The sequence below is a fragment of the Hyposmocoma kahamanoa genome, unplaced genomic scaffold (genome assembly GCF_003589595.1).
Source record: "Hyposmocoma kahamanoa isolate Upper Pololo Valley unplaced genomic scaffold, ASM358959v1 64, whole genome shotgun sequence".
NCBI lineage: Eukaryota > Metazoa > Arthropoda > Insecta > Lepidoptera > Cosmopterigidae > Hyposmocoma > Hyposmocoma kahamanoa.
The window spans coordinates 5,335,939-5,357,290 of NW_020653852.1; the positions used below are offsets into that span (position 1 = coordinate 5,335,939).

Sequence of the window (21,352 nt, forward strand, 5' to 3'; positions counted from 1 at the left end):
AATGCGCCGCCTTAATGACTATTCATAAATAATATCCTTGCTATGTTTATTATATAACTTAATTATTTAAGCAATTGTTTCTGTAACACTAACATCCAAAGGAAAATTCAAAATAATAAGCAATCTTTGAAACGTTATGGTCTGTGAATAATAAGCAATCTTTGAAACGGCAATGGCCAGCTACCTACGTTGGTCGATTATATATTGTGAATAGAAAATAAAGTAAAAAAAAATAAATAATAAATATAGGTACAAGCAATACATACGAGTGGTTGCCGCTTTTAGACGAAAAATCTAGTGTTTTGCCAAAAAAGTATTTAATCATCACTCATACTGCCTGCATAGGAATGAAAACATATAAACGACTCGTCACATATCTTCTAGAAGCAATAAAATGTTAATTCATTATATCATTATTATTATTATTATTTAAATCAATATTCCAGTTTTCCGCAACATCTAAAATCGTACCAGTGTATGACAGACGACAAAATCTGTATGTCCCAATAGTTGACTATGACAAAGTAAGATCAGAGTACCAGCATTTGACAGGACGTTAGGTTAAGATTTCAAAGTTATGTGACTGGATCATAGATTTAGTATATAGGTACCCATAGATTGGCAATGCAAGTGAAAGAGCGTTAGTATACACGTATGTTAGAGCGAGATGGGTAGACGAGACCACTTCATGATACGCTATGAGCCTGCATGAACCTAGGGTTAACTGACAACGAAACAAATTTCGTTTATTTTTGAAAAATAATTGGTTTTAAAATGTGAAATAGTATTAAGCGAACGTTTCTTAGTCATGGTAACGTGTTCAGTACCCGGATGTAACTCATCTAAAAAGGAAAACTCGCAGAATTGTACATTTCACATGTAAGTACTATTTAAATTTTTAGCTGTCCAAAAGCACTACCACAAAAGTTTTTTACATAAATATATCCGTAAAATTATACCATTCAAGTGCATTAATAACCCAAATGTATACGAATTCAATAAAAAAATATATCAAATACGTGAATTTCTGAAATTCTTAACCCCACTTTCATAGAGATTGATGCAATCGATAATATGTTATCGAGATGTCATTAACTGAAAAAAAGAAATGCAAAGGCGAGGCTTGCATACAGCCTAAATCATCTTCATACTTAATATTATTGAATCAGAAATTTCTGGTTTTAGTACTTTATATTTAATTAATATTGCATTAGTGCATTATTTTATGTCTACATTAAAACGAAAATTTCTTTTAATAGCGTAGTTGCGGCTTTTAATGTTAATTAGTGTGATTCAGATTTCTTCAAAACATTGAAGTACGACAGAAATGGCTTATAATGCTAAAGACAGAAGACTGGGTTCCCAAAAAGTTTTCAAAAATATGCAGCAATCACTTGTGTGTCCATCTGTCCCTCTGTCACAGCCAATTTACTCCAAACCTACTGGTCTGATTATTTTGAAATTTGGTACACATAATGTGTTTGTGTGACCAAAACTTGTAACTGATCATGGGTCTTATCACCGTTTTGTAGAGCCATAGTGTTATCTTAGGTGAAAGTCCCCATTGTTTACCTACCATCCTATGACACTGCCAGAAGGTGATAGTAGCTTTCTTAACTTTGTATTGAATCATTAATTAATTAGTTAATTAACGTCTCGGCGTTTTGCGATAAGACATTTTGGTGAATACGACGAAGTGAAATGCCGGTGTAATATGTTAATCGATATTAAAGTTAAATCAGTGTATGGCGCAACACTACTTATCTTGCACACATGCACATTATATGCACACAGATGTATTTTTGTTTTGGTCTCGTCTCCAATACTTCAAGGCCAATCTATGGATATACTAAATCTATGGACTGGATTGATTACTTTATAACAATAAATTAATAAAAGAACAAAAAACAAAATCAAGCGAGATGCTTTTTCTTCGTGTTAAGTATAAATGTTTACCAAAAACTTATACAAAAATGAAATTTAAATGTCACATGATCATTACGTCATATACAGTTGTAAATAACCTTAAAAATATTTTCTTTTTGCAGCGTTAGGAATCGTTTTAGACACTTCATCAGTCGCCTTCAATACATTACCTTCCAAATAATGTAACCCATTTGGTGGCATTTTCTCACTGTACAATACCTGTAACCAATAGTTGACACTAGTTACGTCCTAGTGTTTGACGCCTGAACATACGACTGTCAAGCATTGGGTCCCCATAGTACAACAGTCTTTGACACCCATGTCAAACACTACTCAAACTGCCCATAGAAACTTGCCACTAACAGAATAATGCAACCTACGTCTCCGTCTTTACCAAATGGTTGAAATTAAGTCTTAAAAAATATTCATTTGTACGCGTGCTTGACATGGGTGTCTACTATTACTAAACGTTGAAATTTTGCACCAGTGTTTGACTCTCTCCGTGATATATCCTATAGAATACCGATAAGCTGGCGACCCTACGGCGCTGTTCAAGACTCTGCAACTTCACCTCTACTAATTCTGAGACACCTATATGCCTCGTAACACGCTTGTCTATTGAATCCAAGGTGGCCAGTTGGTATTTAACAGAGCCATCCCATAAGTGGCAGCAGTACTCAATACACGACCGGTCGTCTTGTGCTTAGTAGGTACAACTGAAGCAACTGTCCCGGTGTGAATAACGCCTCACGTTGGAAAGGATGCCAAGCTTCCTGGCTGCATTTTTTCATGGATTCAATGTATCTGCCGAAGTTCAGATTGGACTACAGGTCCATTCCAAGTAGGTGAAGACGGTCGACTATCAGTAAGGATACATCACGAAAATTCTGAGTCAGGTGAAAGGGACTCCGTTTAGTGGAGAAAAGACACGCCTGCGTTTTGGTAGCATTAAATTTGACAAGGTTGGCATCACCCCAATCGGAGACAGCCTTAAGTGTCAAGTTAAAACGACTAACCATGGATTCTCCACAAGACTGGATTTCTTCTACACTGACCCTTGCATTTACCTTAATTATACTGCCCTAATTGTCATACCTAACGCAATTGCATTGTTTTTGTAAGTTTTTGCTAGTAACTGTAGTAGTGAGTGTAAGAGTAGTGACTCGGATTTAGTAGAGGCGAAGCTGCACCGCGAGTAAAGTTGCCTGCTTATCGGTATTCTATAGGATACATCACTAAGAGTGTGCGATGGATTTGCACGATTTAATTCCGCCGTCCTCTTTCCATCATCATGGGACTAGACAGGGGTTGGGGTTCCGAAGAGTCGCACGAATTGGAACCCCAGCCTACACACGGCAATTGAGTGGAATTTCTTGCCTGCAGATTTATTCCCTGAATGCCAGGACTTGAACCTTTCCAAAGCAAGAGTTCGAGATATTTTCAAGGAGAGAGAGAGAGAAAAATTATTTAGATGTGCATGCCCCATCGTCGACCTCATCGTCACTTTCCATCGGTGAGATAGAGGCAAATACGCACTTATTTTGATAGAAAAAGAATATACTAGATTTAATCCTGGTCTATATTCTACGTCTAATGAGACCCTTAAAATAAAAAAGATAATTGAGTAAATTTTATAATTATTTCTCTCATAATTTTACGCTCAAAAACCACATATGGATTTAGGCATAACATATTTTATAACAACTGAAGTCTGCTTCGCCGCCTCTTTTACATACCTTATTACGAACACAATTAATGTTCTGACAACACAAAAAATGCTTTCGAATATCAATTATATTCAACAGCATCAAATTCCAATTCTAATTGTAATATTATTCTTTCAACAACCAATAATAACACGCTCGCGAACTTTTTAAACGATTTCAATTGCAATGATGCTGTCAGCATTGGCAGAATGCAAGCGTTCATTGACTCTAGAGAAAGTTGTTAATTAAACTCGACAGATTGTGTAATCGAACGCAACAGATCAACCATGTGGCTGAGCAGGGAAATGTCTTTGCCGATATTACGCGACGGTTAAAATATATACTAAAATAAAAATAGTCGCTTGTTTCAGTTTAGTCATTCGAGGAAAACACAATTTTAAGATAACATTGTAGTTAAAAGATTTGGAACGTGGGCAAACTAAGTAAATTAGTTGAATTCTTAATTAAAGTATAAAATGGTTTCAATATAATGTTTATCTAGATGATTATGTAGTAATAAAAATAGATTTTTTTTATAAGATACAGAATGACATAAGTTAATAAGTCCCACGTGCCTGTAATTTCACCAGCACCCTTACCCTTCAAAATCGAAACACAGTAAGGCTCACATTACTGCTTGGCGGCAGAAATAGGTAAAACGACAGTATTTTCCTGGACGCACTCTTTCACAAGGAGCTCTACTGCTACCAAGCTAACAAAAAGCAGACTTAACTTAGAAAATTTGACTATTTTTTCGAAATATTTCTTTTTCCAAATAAACCAACGTTTCGGGCATGATCACAGCAGCCTAAGCGTCTAAATGTAACAATCACGAAAACGTAAGAATTCGATACCGAATTAACTTCTTTACGATTTTAGAGACTAGCTTATTGAAATGCAGCAACAATGCTTTTTTAAATTCTTATTTATTAAAGTGAATTTTTTCATTTTATTTTCTATATAAGTAATGACTTATTCAAAACAAAATCATCGAATCGTCGACGTATCATTTCAACAAAGTCATACTATCTGTCCAATACAGTTAGATTCTGTATAACAGACAACAATGTACAGCAAACGGTTCACTACATTAGAAAAGCAGTTGTAATTATTCTCCACCTGAACTGTGCACATAAATATCAATCAACGCGGCATCTGACGCCAAATTGATTGAGATCTTGAGATGGAATTTGATACTGATTAAAATTGATGAAGGATTATGGACGTCGACTTGATGTAGGAATTTTCTGAGAACTATAAAAAGCGTACATTTTACGACCTCCGTAGTCGAGTGGCTTGCCGACCGGTTTACATGTCGCCATCGCTGAGGTCCCGAGTATGATTCCCGGCCGGGTCAATGTAGAAATTTTTCTATATGTAGACAAATTTTTCCTTTCTCGAATCTGGGTGTTTGTGGACGTTGGTTCCGATTTCCATAACTCAAGAGCTTTAATTACTTACTTTGGGATCGGAGCAACGTATGTCATGTTGTTTAATAATGTTATTTAGGAAATGAATGAATCATCAAAAAGTCAACCGTGACCATGGGACCTGTAAAGGGCCCGAAACTTCGGTTTGTTTGAAAAAATAAATATACGAGATTTAAATCCGGAAAAATAGTTTCATTCAGTAACAATCGCGAAAGCCTAAGAAGTCGATTATAATATTATTATTACTATTATTAAAAAACAAGAATTTAGCTTGCAACTATGGTGTACGCAGCTAGATTTATAAAACACTACCTTCCTTTGTAGATATTCAAAAAAATCGCAGGAAGCGTTAAGCGCAGGCCACACCGCGAATGACTTTACGCTTCCACATTTATATTATGGAGCACGGTTATGAAGTGGAATTCCCTGCGTGCAGATTTGTTATCTTAACGCTGTAACCTGGGCCTTTTCAAGGCGAGAGTGAATTGGCTTTATAAAGGTGTGCACGTTATAATATCGTCGACCTTGTCTAATTTTTTATAACATCAAGTGATGGAACGAACAGTCATCTATGGTAAGCGACCTAGCAACAGTTGCAAAGATCCGAGGGCCGCTGCCAAGACTCCTGTCAACTTGAGACATAAGTTGATGAGTCCCGTATGCCTATAGTTTCACCAGCACCTTGACGGCAGAAATAGGTATAATAATAATAATAAATAAATAACGCACACACTCAACATAGCCCTGCACTAGGGAAACCCTGGGTCGCGGGTGCCATGGACACACACATAGACAACCACAAATTACACCCAAACTCACGAGAGAAATAATTGTAGGCCATACAACTATTTCTCCCGGCCCGGGAATCGAACCTGGGATCTCTGCGTGGCAGTCCGGCATGGTAACCGTTCGGCCACAGAGGCAGTTTATGTATGTATGACGGCAACTTCCCTGAACGAACTATTTCATTAATAGCTCTACTGCTAAAAACTTACCATCAGGTGTGATGAAAATATAAACCCTAAGCATACAGGACGAAGGATTGCAATATACATATCAGTGTCATGCTGCATGCAATACACTCCTCTCTTTTACTAGTTAAGAGTCTATACATATATATATATATATATATATCGGTTTTCATGGTGTCGCCATCTCTGAGGTCCCGGGTTCGATCCCCGACCGGGTCAACGCATAAAAACTAACTTTTCTATATTGTCTCGGGTCTGGGTGTTTGTGGTACCGTCGTTGTTTCCGATTTCCATAACACAAGTGCTTTAGCTACTTACTTTGGGATCAGAACAACGTATGTGATGTCGTCGTCTAAAATATACAACTTCAAATGGCTTTGGTCGATTCCTCATTACAGTGGAAGTGTTGAAACAATTCCAAATTCCAAAGTGAAAAATATATAGTAAAGTTGAGGATATACATACGGTGTGAAAACACGATTCGTAAAAATTTTCACGATAGAAAAAAAACACACAAACTTACCTCGAAATTTTACAAGAAAACCGCTTTACTCAGTAGGTATTTTACATATACCAATGATTTTTTTTTAATACCAACTGAACTAAATAGAACACCCACAGTATACGATACACATTTTTCAAATAGCTTGAATTTCGTTTGTAAAAAAGTTAATTCTGAAATAACGCCAGTGTCCTTGCCGCTCGATCCAAGCAAAATGAACCCTATTAGCACGGGAAAAGTTTTAATTCGAGCTGAGGTAGTATCTATACTTAAGTTTTTATTATAAAAACAAACAAAGCGCCCGGAGACACCGTTTTCAGAGTAACCAATATAGCAAGACTTGTAAAGTAATGCCACATTTAGAATCACGTACACAATACTAAACCGCGGCTTGTAAAATCATAATTCTTTAAAAATTGGTGCAGAGATCTTCAAAACTTACAATGGCTTAACACTCAGCTATTTAACAGTACTACACCAGCGATACGACGTTACAAACCAACAAGAAGCAGGCCATAACCGCAATCGGCATATAGATCGGCAATTAACGCTTAAAAGTGTACGCGAGAGGTTTCTTAGCAAGAATTCTAGTTGGAAAAAACACGCGGCCAGCGTAGCGAGCCGAAAGCGTAACATGCGATGCCGCGATGCCACTAGTGTTATTGATCGGCTTTTGTTTAGTGTTGATGGATGATATCATCTTGAATTTATTGTTGATGTGTGTTATCTAATTTTTTGTGATTAAAAATCGATGCAAATATAAAGGACGTGGGGAACCGCATCACGAAGCTAAAGTGGAGCTGGGCAGGGCACCTGATACGTAGACAAGATGACAGATGGAGTAAGGCGATTATTGAGTGGCGTCCAAGGACTGGATACAGGAACGTCGGGCGTCCAGCGGCGAGACGGGCGGACGACATCGCAGGACAAGGCAGTGGCACAGAAACTTGGAGGTCTATACCCAGCAGTGGGTAAAGTCAGGCTGTGTATGATATGATGAAGAGTCAATACTAACTAGCTCGAATTCAATTTTTTCCCGTACTAATACGGTACATTTTGCTTGAGTCGAGAGGCATGTATATCGTATACTATAAGTGTTCTATTTATTTACAAAAGCATAAAAAAGTTACCGTCTAATTTCGTTCATAGAAACTTTAAGGCACTCTCCTGAAAAGTTCACATTTTTCAGATATGTCCATATTACACCAAGGGTGCATCATTAACAGAACTACTACAAAAAATATATTTTTCGTGCTGATTTTATTGTTTATTAAGAATCCTATCAATCGCTTTCGTAAATTATAATGAACAGTACAAGCAAATCCTGTTGCATACCTACATATGTTGTCATCAAAATGTTTAAGAACTATTTTTAATACGCTTAACTTAGTATCAAAACAAATACGTATTGAAACCGGTAATCCTTTAGAAGATACAATGTCATCAAAAGACTTATAACCTTTTATTATTTCTATACAAACTTGTTTTGTTTCTTTGATTATTTCTTATTTTTAAGTCTTTTTAATTCATGCTCTTAGTATTTATTTGGTACACCAACAGATTACACATAAATATACATTTAAAAAATAAACGTAGTGTTTAGTAGGAGTCTCTCTAGCCAATTAAAAGTATTCACGTCACTATTTTTAATATTCTTAACTTTGTATCAAAACATTACGTATTGGAATCGCGTTGCTTTGGAAGATAGAATGTGAATAATCAACAGACAGACATACGACATCAAAATTGTAACAAATAAAGTAGCCTACAATTTATCTGAAATGTATGTATCTAAAAATTAGATATAATTATATCACCTCGTAAAAACCTGCAAAAAGTAAGCGCCGTAATCCTTTTGTTCGTAAACTTGACCTCCATGCGCGGGCGCAGGTCAAAGAAACTCATTAACATACTAAATCAAAACACGTTTTTTGTATTTTTTTGTCGCAATGGATTTAATTTGAGTTAAAGAAGATTCACAAAGAAGTCATGTTTTTTTTGCTGCTTGACGTAACATGTGAAAAAATATCCACGCGTAAGAAAATACTTAGGGCTAGTGTAAACCAACAGACGGGAAGGATGAGGACATTAAATTTATCAATATTTTTTTTAATGCTATTTCAATTGTGATGAGGTATAAATTGCAATGCTCTGAAACCTACTTCGGAAAAGCACGACGCATTTCTCTCTGCGTTACGTCACGTTATTGGCAATTGACAAAATAGATTTCTCACAGACGGCGCGCAAAAAGTCGTTAAAAACCAAAATAAAGATCTGCAACAAACACACATAGAAAAATTCATAAGCTTCTCTGGTTCGTTCCGTGGCTTAGTTGGCATAGCGTCTGGCACGGTTTGCTAGAAGACGTCATTTCGAATACAGTCGGATCGTATTTTGCCTAAGTGTTCAATCTTTATATTCATAATTTGAATTGAATTGAATAAAATAAAATAAAATAAAAATAAAATAATTATAATAAACTAGTCGAGTAAACACTGGCTTTATTTCAGAATTTATTTTTTTGCAAACGAAATTAAGGCCTTTTCAAAAATGTATATCGTACGTTATGTATATGTGTTCTATTTCGTTAAAAAAGAATAAAAAAAAGTCAACCGTGACCATGGTACCTGTAAAGGGCCCGAAACGTAGGTTTGTTTGAAAAAACAAATATACGTGATTTAAATCCGGAAAAATAGTTTCATTTCCTAAGAATAAAAAAGTTATCGTCTAATATCGTTCATAAAATCTTTAAAGCACTCTCCCAAAAAGCAATTTCAAAAAACATTATTGAATATTTTGGTGAAACATCCTTACATTCAAAAAACTTAATTACATCTATACATTATTTCAATTGTGACAGTAATGTATATAAGTAAATAAATAATGTACATTATAAATCTCTGTCCCGTCTGTCCTCTGCGTTGCCGTCTGCCGGTTTGCATTGACCCTTAGAAGTAAATATAGTAACGCAGTGGGAGAACGATTGCTTTGAAATTTAGTGGCCAACGGTTCGAATACCTATGACAGCATGTACGTACAACAACATATCAACATTGACGGATCTTGTGCTGTAGTTCTTGAGGGGATATTCGAGCAAACATGTATGTCGATGTGCTGTCGACTATATATACGATTTTAATTCCTAAGCTACGTATATTTGCACATGTTTACTAGCAATGCTCTCGTTAGCTATGATAAACATATCGTGATGAAACCTGCATGCCGAAGGAGGTTCACAACCCTTGAAACACCTATGAAGTATTCTAAGGAGCCGAGGAGCCTGGAGACCCGAGCCCAGCGGTGAAATATACCCATTACTCGTTTATCGCTAAACAAACTGAACAGCACTGGATAGTTACTACTATCCACAACCACAGCGCGGGCAATCACGCTATTAAGTTTTGATACAAACTCAAATAGCAAAGTCAAAGTCAAAGTCAAAGATTATTTATTCCATAGGTAAAATAAATTTACACTTGAAATCGTCACATTTAAGCTACTGCTCGTTCACTACGCTGACCTCCCTGAGAAGAACGAGCAAGAAACTCTAGGGATTGCTCTTTTCAAATAAACTTAAATGCTATGGAGTACACTTTGAATCAAATTTGTGTGGATTCTGGAGCCGTGTCGTCTTTCCATACATCTGTATCTAACACGTAGTCTTCAATTTTGTAATATGATTTTTTGATCAAAATATTTTTAATGTAGTTTTTAAAAGTTAAAAATTATAATCCTAAGTAGGAAATGATAAACTTAATATATGCTCCGGAATCTTATTGTAAAAACGTATACAGTTCCCCATAAAAGAGTTGTTTACCTTGGTTAAACGAAATCGTGGTACCATGAGTTTGGACTTAGCTCTAAGGCTAATATTATGGATATCTTCTTTCTTATTGGCTTTGTTTGATTCCGCATAACAGTGAAAGTGTTGGATCGATCACTTTGTAAAAAATATATAATAAAATTAAGGATATACACTAATTACTATACGGAGTGAAAACACGATTCCTAAAAATTTTCTCTATTGAAAAAAAACACAAACTTACCTCGAAACTTTTCAAGAAAACCGCTGTATTCAATAGGTACACATCAAGCTACACATTGACGTATCTTGTTCCGTTGCACTGGAGGCGATTTTCGAACAATTATCTACTAAATAGAACGCGTATAACACACGATATAAATTTTTCAAGTAACTTTAATTTCGTTTGAAAAAAAAAATTAAAATAAATTATGAAATTTTGCCAGTGTACCGCTCGACCCAAGCAAAACCGTATTAGTACGGGAAAAATTTGAATTCAAACTGAAGTTGTACTCTTAATTTTTATTAAATAACAAGTTTTGGTGAAAATAGGCCGAAAATATTTCAATTCTCGTCTCGCCTTGTTTCGTCTCACCTCGCCGGTGGAAAACCACCTTAAGTGGCACTGGAACTGCGGCGTGTCGCTTACCACCAGTCGCACGATTTGTTCGACCCGTCCCTTGATATCATAAAAAAAATTGTATTGTAAACAGCATTTAGGTAACAATATTTACCTAATAACAGTAAATAAAAGAAGACGTCGACGAAGTATATTAAAATCAATTAATTTATTATGAACAATTATCAACAACGTAATTACACATAAATGCAACAATTAAATGCAAATAAATAACTAATAATCACATAGATTCAGTCACTGTTTATATTCGGTATTAAGATGAAGAATACGGTATTACCACAAATCGGTATTTTATTGAATGTGATGTTTTACTAGCGTGGTTTTTTAAATACTTCACTAATTTGTTAGATTATTCATACAAAGATTGAAGAGAAAGAAAAATTCCTTCGATATGACACCTGCGACTGGACTTAAACCTGCGTCTGTATGCCAAACTAGGGCCACCACTCTGCCAATTAAGCTACAGATCGCAGAGTTGAGACTAGACTTGCCAAATGGCCGGGAAATCCGGGATTGTCCAAGAATTTTTCGTCTTGTCCCGTGAAAGTAATTAGACTTTACTGTCCCGGATTCCAAACACTTACCCAGAAGTTGTTGTTAAAAATTTACTAGAGTCCTTTTCATAAAAGAAGTTCCCTAGATGCATTGCTGTTGTGGTCGTGGAAAGGAACGTCGAAATATTGATTGCGAAAAACATAAAATTTTTGTAGGTTCTCAATGAGTATTAAAAACTTCCAGAAGATCATAGAAAATAACGTTACGGCCTTGTTATGACCGTCAAATTAGATAGATGGCTTTCTAACTAATTAGTTCCGGCATTTAGTTTCATACATTTATTGCTACGGCCCGTCTTCCTTAGTCTAGTAGAATTGTCCCGGAACAGATAAGTCAGGATCTGGCAACCCTAGCTGAGACGCAGACTCGAATCGGAGGAATGTTTTATTATGTTCGATCTTTGTATACTTACTTAATTATACTTACCTAAACTTCAAGGAAATAATACACATAAGTGGATAGTACCACCATCTGAAATCCCAGAAATATTGTATTGTATTTTGTTCTATATTTTTTACCGACTTCAATAAAAGGACGAGGTTCTCAATTATATGTTTCTTTATATGTAATTACGCGATTACTCTGGACTTTGTGTACGGATTTTGGAATATTTTCTTCAATATTGGTCCCATTTAAATTTGAAGACAATGTCCATCTCTAAGGGTGGCAAACTAGGAGATGACTCCGGTTTCGCGCACTTTCCGTTAACCAATTTCTATAAAACTTGGCAAATAGATGTAATTCCAATAAAAAAGACGATAAGCAAACTTCTGAGGTCGGTTTGTTTTTTAAAAGCATTGACTTACAATTATATGGACATCGGGGCCGCGCTAAAAAGTGTCCGAACTTATAGGGCGTTAAAATCGTATACAGAGCGTCATTCACGCTTTAGTCTTCGTTTGTTCGACTGACAGCGAAGCAAGCAAAATTAGACAGTACTGCGATGACATTACAATTTAAATTCAACGTTTTAGCTTTTTCATATTCCTTTACATGTCACTACGTTTAAATAGGTTGACTTGGGACATTTTTTTCGTGGTTTTTGTATTAGACCCGTCGTCCATTTATTTGTAAGTCAATGTTTAAAAGTCATAAATTTGTTCTATATTTTTGATATAACTGGCAATTACTTAACTACGGTAATGTATTTAGGAGAAAAGTGTATTTGAAATCCATGTTATTAATAATGGAAGCATAATATTTTGCCACTTCTCGAAGTTAGTGAAGGTGTAAATCATGCAAAATATCTGTGCTAATATTGAATTTTTCATGTAGTTCTCCCATTATCCCTAAGCTTAAAATAATCACACAAACACTACTACCAAAAATATACTCCTGAGGATGCCTCATATAGAGGCGAAACACGTGCGAGTTCGTTCGAAACAAAAATTTAAAAAAATGTTCAGCACAAGCGCTGCTATTTTGCTCGATACAACCTTCTCTGGGTTCTCAGAGCTGCAATTAATGTCCAGTTATATTTGAAGTAATTAATTACCATTTTGGGTAGTTTTGTAATTGTAAGTAATAATTTACTCGTACATGTACCCCATTAGTTGAAGTTTGAGTAAATACACTCTGGCGATACCGATCTCTAATTATACACAACTATTTCTAGATATTGAATGTCTTGATAAAGTAATGGAAACATTTTACAGACAAACAAAAGCAACTAGATATTAGAAGTCTACGATTAGTAATCGACAAATGAAATTAAAAAAGTCGTGGTATCGAATCGAATCTGGGCTCGCACCTCTTCTCGGAATTTATGTGCGAAATTCAATTTGAAATTTACCATGAACTTTTCGATGAAGGAGAACATCGTGATAAAACCTGCACGTCGAAGAAGGTTCACAATCCTTGGAAAACGTGAGAAGTTCCCAACCGGCATTGGGCCAGCGTGGTGGACTACGGCTTAAACCCTCGCCCGAGGGAGACCCGTGCTCAGTAATGGGACGTACAAATGGGTTGATGATGATTAATCTACAAATGCGTGGTCTAGGATATCATAAAGGTTTATAACGAAATCCAATGATAACAATATAGTTGCAAGCCCTTTCAACTAACAACGGCAGTATTTTGTTTTTGTTTGGATTTCGTGTACGCATGTGACATTTTTTCAAATATTTTGTTATGTATACTGCCGTGGTCAGCAAAAATGTCCGATCTGTCATTATTTTTAATTTTTTCCCATGCGGATTAGGTATGAAGTTAACGCTAGTAAAAAGTAGATATTTTTCAATTCCATTTCTTTAAACATTATTTTCTCGGATTTAAGTTTTTGTCACAATTTCAACTAACGGCGGCAGAATAAGTAATCTTTTGATCGGAAAAGTTATTAATCTGACCAACATTTTGAAACTGTGACACCTGACAAGAAATGTAAGTAACATGATAGTCAGAGCTGATTTACGTAAAATAAACATTATAGTTAAATGTTTGAGCATTTAAAGTGTCTGGTATGTTCGAAATTTTTAAATGTCGGAATGATAGTAGCTTTTACGACCGTTTAGAAATTACAAATAGACTGTTTAGAAATGTTAAAGTTGAAGAGGCAACATTTCAACAAAATTAACCGTTTCACACACTTTTACTTTACAATTTAATATAAAAAAGAAGTTACGTCATTTACACACCTATTTTGATCAAATTTAACATTAGCAACAGCATTCATTCCTCAGATTAGATAACTCCAAATTAACAAACAAATAATTTCTGTTATCACATAATGTACCTATTTTTTTATCGATACGTAACAGTTTTTTCATTAAATCACATCACATTCTGAATACACCGAATTTACTGTCTCTAAATGGCGCATTTAATGCAGCCGATAAACTAAGTCCAATGACTCTTCTTGTATCTTTAGGAATAATAATACCGTCATCCCAAAGCCTCGCTGTGCTGTGGAAAGGATGCCCTTCGCTCTCAAATTGAGCTTCTAAAGGTCCTCTAATTTTCTTTTCATCCTCATCAGTCCAAGGTTTGTTTTCCCTTAAAACTTTCTCCTTCGCAACCAAAGACAACACAGTAGCTGCCTGAGGACCGCCCATTACAGATATTCTGGCATTGGGCCACATATAAAGGAAACTAGGCGAGTATGCTCGACCACACATTCCGTAGTTACCAGCACCGAAACTGCCTCCAACGATGACTGTGATTTTTGGGCCCTTGAAACAACTCACTGCTGTCACCATCTTGGCTCCGTTTTTGGCAATACCACCAGCTTCTGCGTCTCTGCCAACCATGAAACCAGTAATGTTTTGAAGGAATAACAGAGGAATTTTTCTAGAAGCACATAGTTGAATGAAATGAGATCCTTTTAACGCCGATTCTGAATGTAATACACCATTATTACCTATTATACCTACTGGGTGACCGTATAAAGTAGAAAATCCGCATACCAAAGTCTCTCCGTAAAGCTGTTTGAATTCATGGAAACGACTTCCATCTACGACTCTAGCTATTACTTCTCGTATGTCAAAAGGTCTTTGAATATTTGCTCCAACTATACCATGCAGATCATCAATATTATGTACTGGCTCTTCAACAATAGGAGCATAAATTCTAGTCCTCTGTTCGTTATTCCAGTTCAAATTAGCGACGGCATTCCTAGCGAGATGTAGAGCGTGTTCGTCGTCTTGCGCATAATGGTCGGTAACTCCAGATTGTCGGCAATGTAAATCTGCTCCACCTAAATTTTCTGCGGTCACCGATTCACCTGTAGCTGCTTTTACTAAAGGGGGTCCAGCCAAGAAAATCGTTCCTTGGTTTTTGATAATAATGCTCTCGTCTGACATACTAGGAATATATGCACCACCTGCCGTACAAGACCCCATAACAACCGATATTTGAGGTATGCCTTCCGCGGACATGTTAGCTTGATTGTAGAATATTCTACCAAAGTGTTCTTTATCAGGGAACACATCAGCTTGGTCAGGCAAGTGGGCGCCACCCGAGTCTACCAGATAAATACAAGGCAAACGGCATTCCTGAGCGATCGCTTGAGCTCTAAGATGTTTCTTAACTGTTATAGGAAAATAGGTTCCTCCTTTGACAGTGGCATCGTTGGCGACTATCATGCAATCGCGACCGTGAACTTTGCCGATAGCTGTGACGATGCCGGCGCTCGGCACTTGCCCCTTATACATTCCGGTGGCAGCCAAAGTGCTCAGTTCCAAAACGTCGCTGCCTTCGTCCACCAACCGGTTAATCCTGTCCCTCACGAGCAGTTTTCCTCTCGCCGTGTGCCTCTTTACTGCATCTTCTGGGCCACCTTTAATTGTTTCACTTGTTTTCAATCGGAGCTCATTAATCAACTCGTCCATTTTTATTCTATTTTCTTGGTAGTAGGGGTCACTTTTGTTCGGCTCTGTACCTATAACAGTAGCGTGGCTGTTATACCGGCACTGAACGCTTAATCTCCGCACACCCCTTACTAATTTGAACATTTTGGTACTCGTATGTAAATTACAGATGTAAAAACACGACCGGTCGGCGACTCGCTGCCGCGCTACTGACTATAGCGTTACCGTTATCAAGTCGTACAAAAACAAATTCTTGAAGCGAGTCGGAACCTCGTTGATAAAAACACGCATAATGTATGAAATGATAATGCGGGCCCATTGTCACGATTGTTACCGAGCATTGATGTCATATTTTACGTTGGCTGGTTATTATTGGCGCATTTCTATTCCGGGCACATAGCGCTTTACATAATACCACGAAATAAATGATAGTAAACACATTGAGGACACGGTTCTTAACTTTAATGCTTACTTTGAATGGACATTCAATCATTCTGACTTGACACGGCCTACATTACTTCGATTTAGATACACTTTACAATAAATGAACCTTGAATTGGTATTACGGATTTGTTTCGAACCGTATTTTTAGCCAACAGTCCTTTTACCAACACATACCTAGGCACTTAGGTAACAAAAGCACATTCCTTTTCAATATAACTACCGTACTTGAACGAATACTACATTCTTAAAGCGCTGCTCCAACAAAAAAACCTTCAACTCACTATCAAGCGAATCTCTCGTTCTAATAAACGGTTCTAATTCGCGGGAGGCCGGCGCGCGCGCACTTGAGGTGAACGACACCCGTTTCACTTTCCATGGCGACCCACCGCAAGGTGGCGACACTCTCCTTCCTACAGGTGTTACTGTACCAGCAACAAATTATATTTGCAGGTGGACAAGGCACAGTTGACAATAGCACTTAGCTTAGAATTCTTAACTTTCGGCCTACAAGATATTTACTACAACCACTTGATGGTATTAGTAATTACAACTATATCAATAGGATTATTAAGCATTAGAAGTAAATAAAATGTAATTACAAGCTATTGTAAGATACTAGCGTACATAACTAAGTACCTCTATCAAGTGAATATCCAAGGAAAAGAGACCATCTTGGAATTGTAGCAAGTAGAAAACCATAATCTCGAAATACTTCACTCTATCTAGCCCGGAATAAGATCTGTCTAGGGAAAAAATACTATTTTGGAAATAAAGATTTAGTACGTTCCATACTACATCAGCTGTTCCTGATTTGTGTTAGAAGTCATGAAATATCCTATCAACAACATATCAGTATATATTTATCTTCTTTTGCCACCAGCCTTAAATTACTATTTTAAAAAATAGGTACCTATGTTATTCCGAGCTAGATAGAGTGAAGTATTTCGAGATTATGGTTTTCTATTTGCTACAATACTTCACTCTATCTAGCCCGGAATAAGATAGGTATCTAACTATTTTGTCTGTTCCATGCTTCATCAGCTGTTCCTGATTTGTATTACAAGTCATGAAAATATTATATTATCAACATATCATTAGGTATATATCTATCTTTTTTTGCCTTTATGCCACCAGCCTTAAATAAATATTTGAAAAAAATCGTTTTTAAAATAGTCCGAAACCGTACATAATATCAGGAATTTTCCTATTATACTATCGTATAATGACGTCATTGTGACATCATCACCTTATTACTACGTTGGTTACTAGCCCAGCTAAGACAGCAGACGCGGACGCGGACGTTATAGATATACATCTGCTTTTCTTTCTAATAATAATCATAGTTTGTATTCAAAGACATAATAGGTACCGTTTGAAGTTTTGATTGCAACGTCTTTTATGGACTTAACAATATATACCTATAATCATATAAAAGTTGTTTTTCACTATATGATCGATGCCTCGTTAAATTTACGAGTGACAGACTTCCTCACTTCGCAGCATTATTGTTGATGGATCATTACAAACAAATGGTTAGAAAGTGGTGTAACCATTTATGTGTTATTAGAGTTTATGTAAGTTTGTTGCTTCGTTTGCAATCTGAATGAAATTGGTAAAAGTGAGAAGAAGTATCTCAAGCCTGATACCTTTGTCATTTTTTACTTTGATGTTCATTAATAGAATATAGTAGACGTGTAAATAGCGCATTAAATAAAGGAAACAATGCAAACTGAAGCACGTAAGCATTGACTTACAAATAAATGGACGACGACGGGTCTAATACAAAAACCACGAAAAAAATGTCCCAAGTCAACCTATTTAAACGTAGTGACATTTAAAGGAATATGAAAAAGCTAAAACGTTGAATTTAAATTGTAATGTCATCGCAGTACTGTCTAATTTTGCTTGTTTCACTGTCAGAAGAAACAAACAAAGACTAAAGCGTGAATGACGCTGTGTATACGATTTTAACGCCCTATACATAAGTTCGGACATTTTTTAGCGCGGACTCGACGTCCATATAATTGTAAGTCAATGCACGTAAGCCATAATTTTTTTAGAATTTGTCAACTTATATCTCAGGATGACGGGCGCAGTGGCAGTGCCCATCAGAACTCTGCGATTTAGTAGCAGTAGAGCTCCTTGTGAAAAGGTTCGTCTAGGGAATTTCCATTTCTGCTGCCAAGCAGCAGCATTACTGTGTTTCTATTTTGAAGGGTAAGGGTGCTGTGACATTACAGGCACATGGGACTTGTCAACTTATGTCTCAGGGTGTCGGGCGCATTGGCAGCCCCTCAGATCTTTGAGATTTAAAGCTCTGTGTGGCACTGCAACTGTCATGGATAGACGTGTAGCTTACCATCAGGTGCACGACTTGTTCGTTCCGTCACTTGATATTATAAAAAAATTTAGTATTTAATGTTTCGACACTAAAGGCGCAATATGTACATTATTCCACCACTACCAAATCTCTCGCGCATTTGAAATTGCAGTGCTGTTGCGTGCTAACTTAATCATTTTATATCAAGAATCAAAAATAAAAAATCTGACATTACAACCAGGCGCCGTGAAAGAATGCAAAAAAACCTAACTTTTTTTATTGCAAGCGCAACTTACAACGTCAAATTATTTAATATCAATTTTGTAATTCAAACTTTTAATTAGGCATTTTTCACACTCCAAATAGCAAAATAGTTTTTGTTAGTTTCGTCATCGCTCACCAAATTTCTATTTAGATTTCATTCACGCGACAAACTACTATTAAAATATTAAAAAAGAGCCAAGGTTCTCGTGTGCTTTCGTTATTTCACTTAACATTGAATTTGATATTTATTGCCATTTTCATTACAACCACTTCGCTACTGGACGTAAACCTTTGAGCAAAGCAGAGATTGCACGATCTTCTGGCTTAACCAGGTAATTAAATATAATACAACCGACACTTACCTACATTGTAATGGCACCCTCTCTATCAGTGCAGAATCCACATTATCGTACTTAGGGATAGCTAGTACTTACACACAGATACAGGAGGCATAAGGACTTATGCTCCCTGTTAGTGCAAAATTTTCGCGATTTAAAGCTCTGAGTGCTCTCAATTTTTATTGACAGGCGTGTCGCTTACCACCAGGCGCATGATTTGTTAAATGAAGTGTGAAAAAAAACCTTCCTATCTTAGATACCTATGTAGGTCCGTATGGATAACCAGTACAATCATACATACATTGGACGTTTAAGAACTTATGTTCTCTGTCAGTTCAGAATCTATCTATGGAATCTCCCTATCGTACATAGGGATAACTAATATCCTTCCTATCTATTTGTACGCAAAACAGCACCACTGTGTACAAGACTAAAAGGTAGAGATGGTTGAAACAAACATACAGGAACCGGAGGCTTAAGAAGTTTGCCTAACGGCCGGCAATACTTTTCCGGTGTTAAATATGCTTCCAATGTAGTGAACCATTATCACTATCCATCAAGTGTACTGCCTGTCATTTTTCCGGTATAACACCATAAAAAAGAAAATGTACAGACACAGGCTGCTGTCGTTTTCTTTATAATAATTTATTGTCATTTTCTATGACACTTGCCTACTTCGTATTTATTATCAGTAACTTGTTCTAAACGCAACTAAATAACGGACTCATTTTATAATTAGTTACAAACTACTAGCAGTACGTTACGAAACGCGTTCCAATCAGATATTAGCATACTTGCTTTAGATTCTTTAATAAAATGACTAATTAAAATGCATTGCTGGAGCCAGAAATCAGTCTCAAACTAGTAGATAGGCAATTATTATCGAGACCCGAATTGCTTTCTAAAAGCCTGTCAATGGTTAAAACATTTAAGACTAATTGTGCGATACCATTTAGCAAGTTAATTTTTAATTTATGTTGTGTCTGTGTATGTGAATTTTTATAAGGAAACGCACCCTCGGTGTAATAAGAACACATCTGTAAAATAACAACTTTGTAGGAGAGCGGTTTATGCTCAGGCCGCCGCGCATTTCAGTGTGTCAGGGTTCATACTCGTATAAAGTCGTACATTACAAAAATTCCCGCGCCCGGAACACTTCCGCGGCCGCCTCTGTGTGGCCAAAGCATCAAAGATTCTATGAATGAATAGTAGGTATATGCATATTTTTATGAAATATTCATAAAAAACATTTATCTCTTTGTGATACACAGGTTATAAAGGCGTTACAAATTTTGAATCACTGTGAACCATAACAATATATAACCATGCTACAATTAACCGCAACCTAATGCGAATAAAACATAATAACAATAATAAAATATAACAAATAAGTTTTAATTAGTTTGTCTAATTTAAAAAATATAGAACGACATTTAAAAATATTTATATGTAAACACTAAATATTATAAATATTTATGGATATTTAAGTGGATATACATACGTAATAAGTATACATTTATTTGACTTGACCTTGACTATAGCAATATTTCAATAGTTACGCTTTGAGGGACACCCTAGTGTTGCATCATAACGTGGCGTACACTAACCATGTAACACAATTTTTGTTTTTGTGTTATTAATCACATTTTCTAATTGGTTCTAATGTAAAATCATGAATGAATAATATATTTTTATTGAGGGACTAAAACAAGCCGATACACACCCGAGGAAGTTAGACAGGGTGTCTATTACTCTGAGGGCTTAGAATAATAACGCATAGAATGATAGTTTCATATCAAACGAACTGTCACAAGTGAGGCAAAAACCAAATTCATGTAGGCGTAAGCAACTTGTAACTACGCTCGTCGGCACGCACACAAATATACAAATAATGATGCCATGGAATAACATTTCCCTCAAAAGTGGGGAAATTGTATCTTGCTTAACTCATCATTAAGTTAAAGGTGCCTACAGATTTGCCCGACATTGTCGATCAGGTGCCTACAGATGTGCTCGGTTTTGTCGATGAAAAACGAATATAGCACTTATTTGTAAATCCAAGATGGCGGACACGATTTTTCTAAATATGCTATATGGGTATCCTTTTCGAGGTATTTGGGGATGCTCATTACGAATATGGCACTCATTTC

At 36.3% G+C, this 21,352-nt stretch overlaps 2 protein-coding genes across 3 annotated transcripts in view; one reads left to right on the top strand and one right to left on the bottom strand.

Annotated features, from left to right (window-relative positions):
• Positions 1-21,352, top strand: part of LOC113230620 (hillarin) — a 120,819-nt gene that overhangs the window by 82,739 nt on the left and 16,728 nt on the right. The window lies entirely within an intron of this gene.
• LOC113230621 (probable methylcrotonoyl-CoA carboxylase beta chain, mitochondrial) lies at positions 13,846-16,023 on the bottom strand. Its single transcript, XM_026464617.1, has one exon. It carries the CDS (start codon positions 15,978-15,980, stop codon positions 14,307-14,309), a length of 1,674 nt encoding a protein of 557 aa, XP_026320402.1. The 5' UTR covers positions 15,981-16,023; the 3' UTR covers positions 13,846-14,306.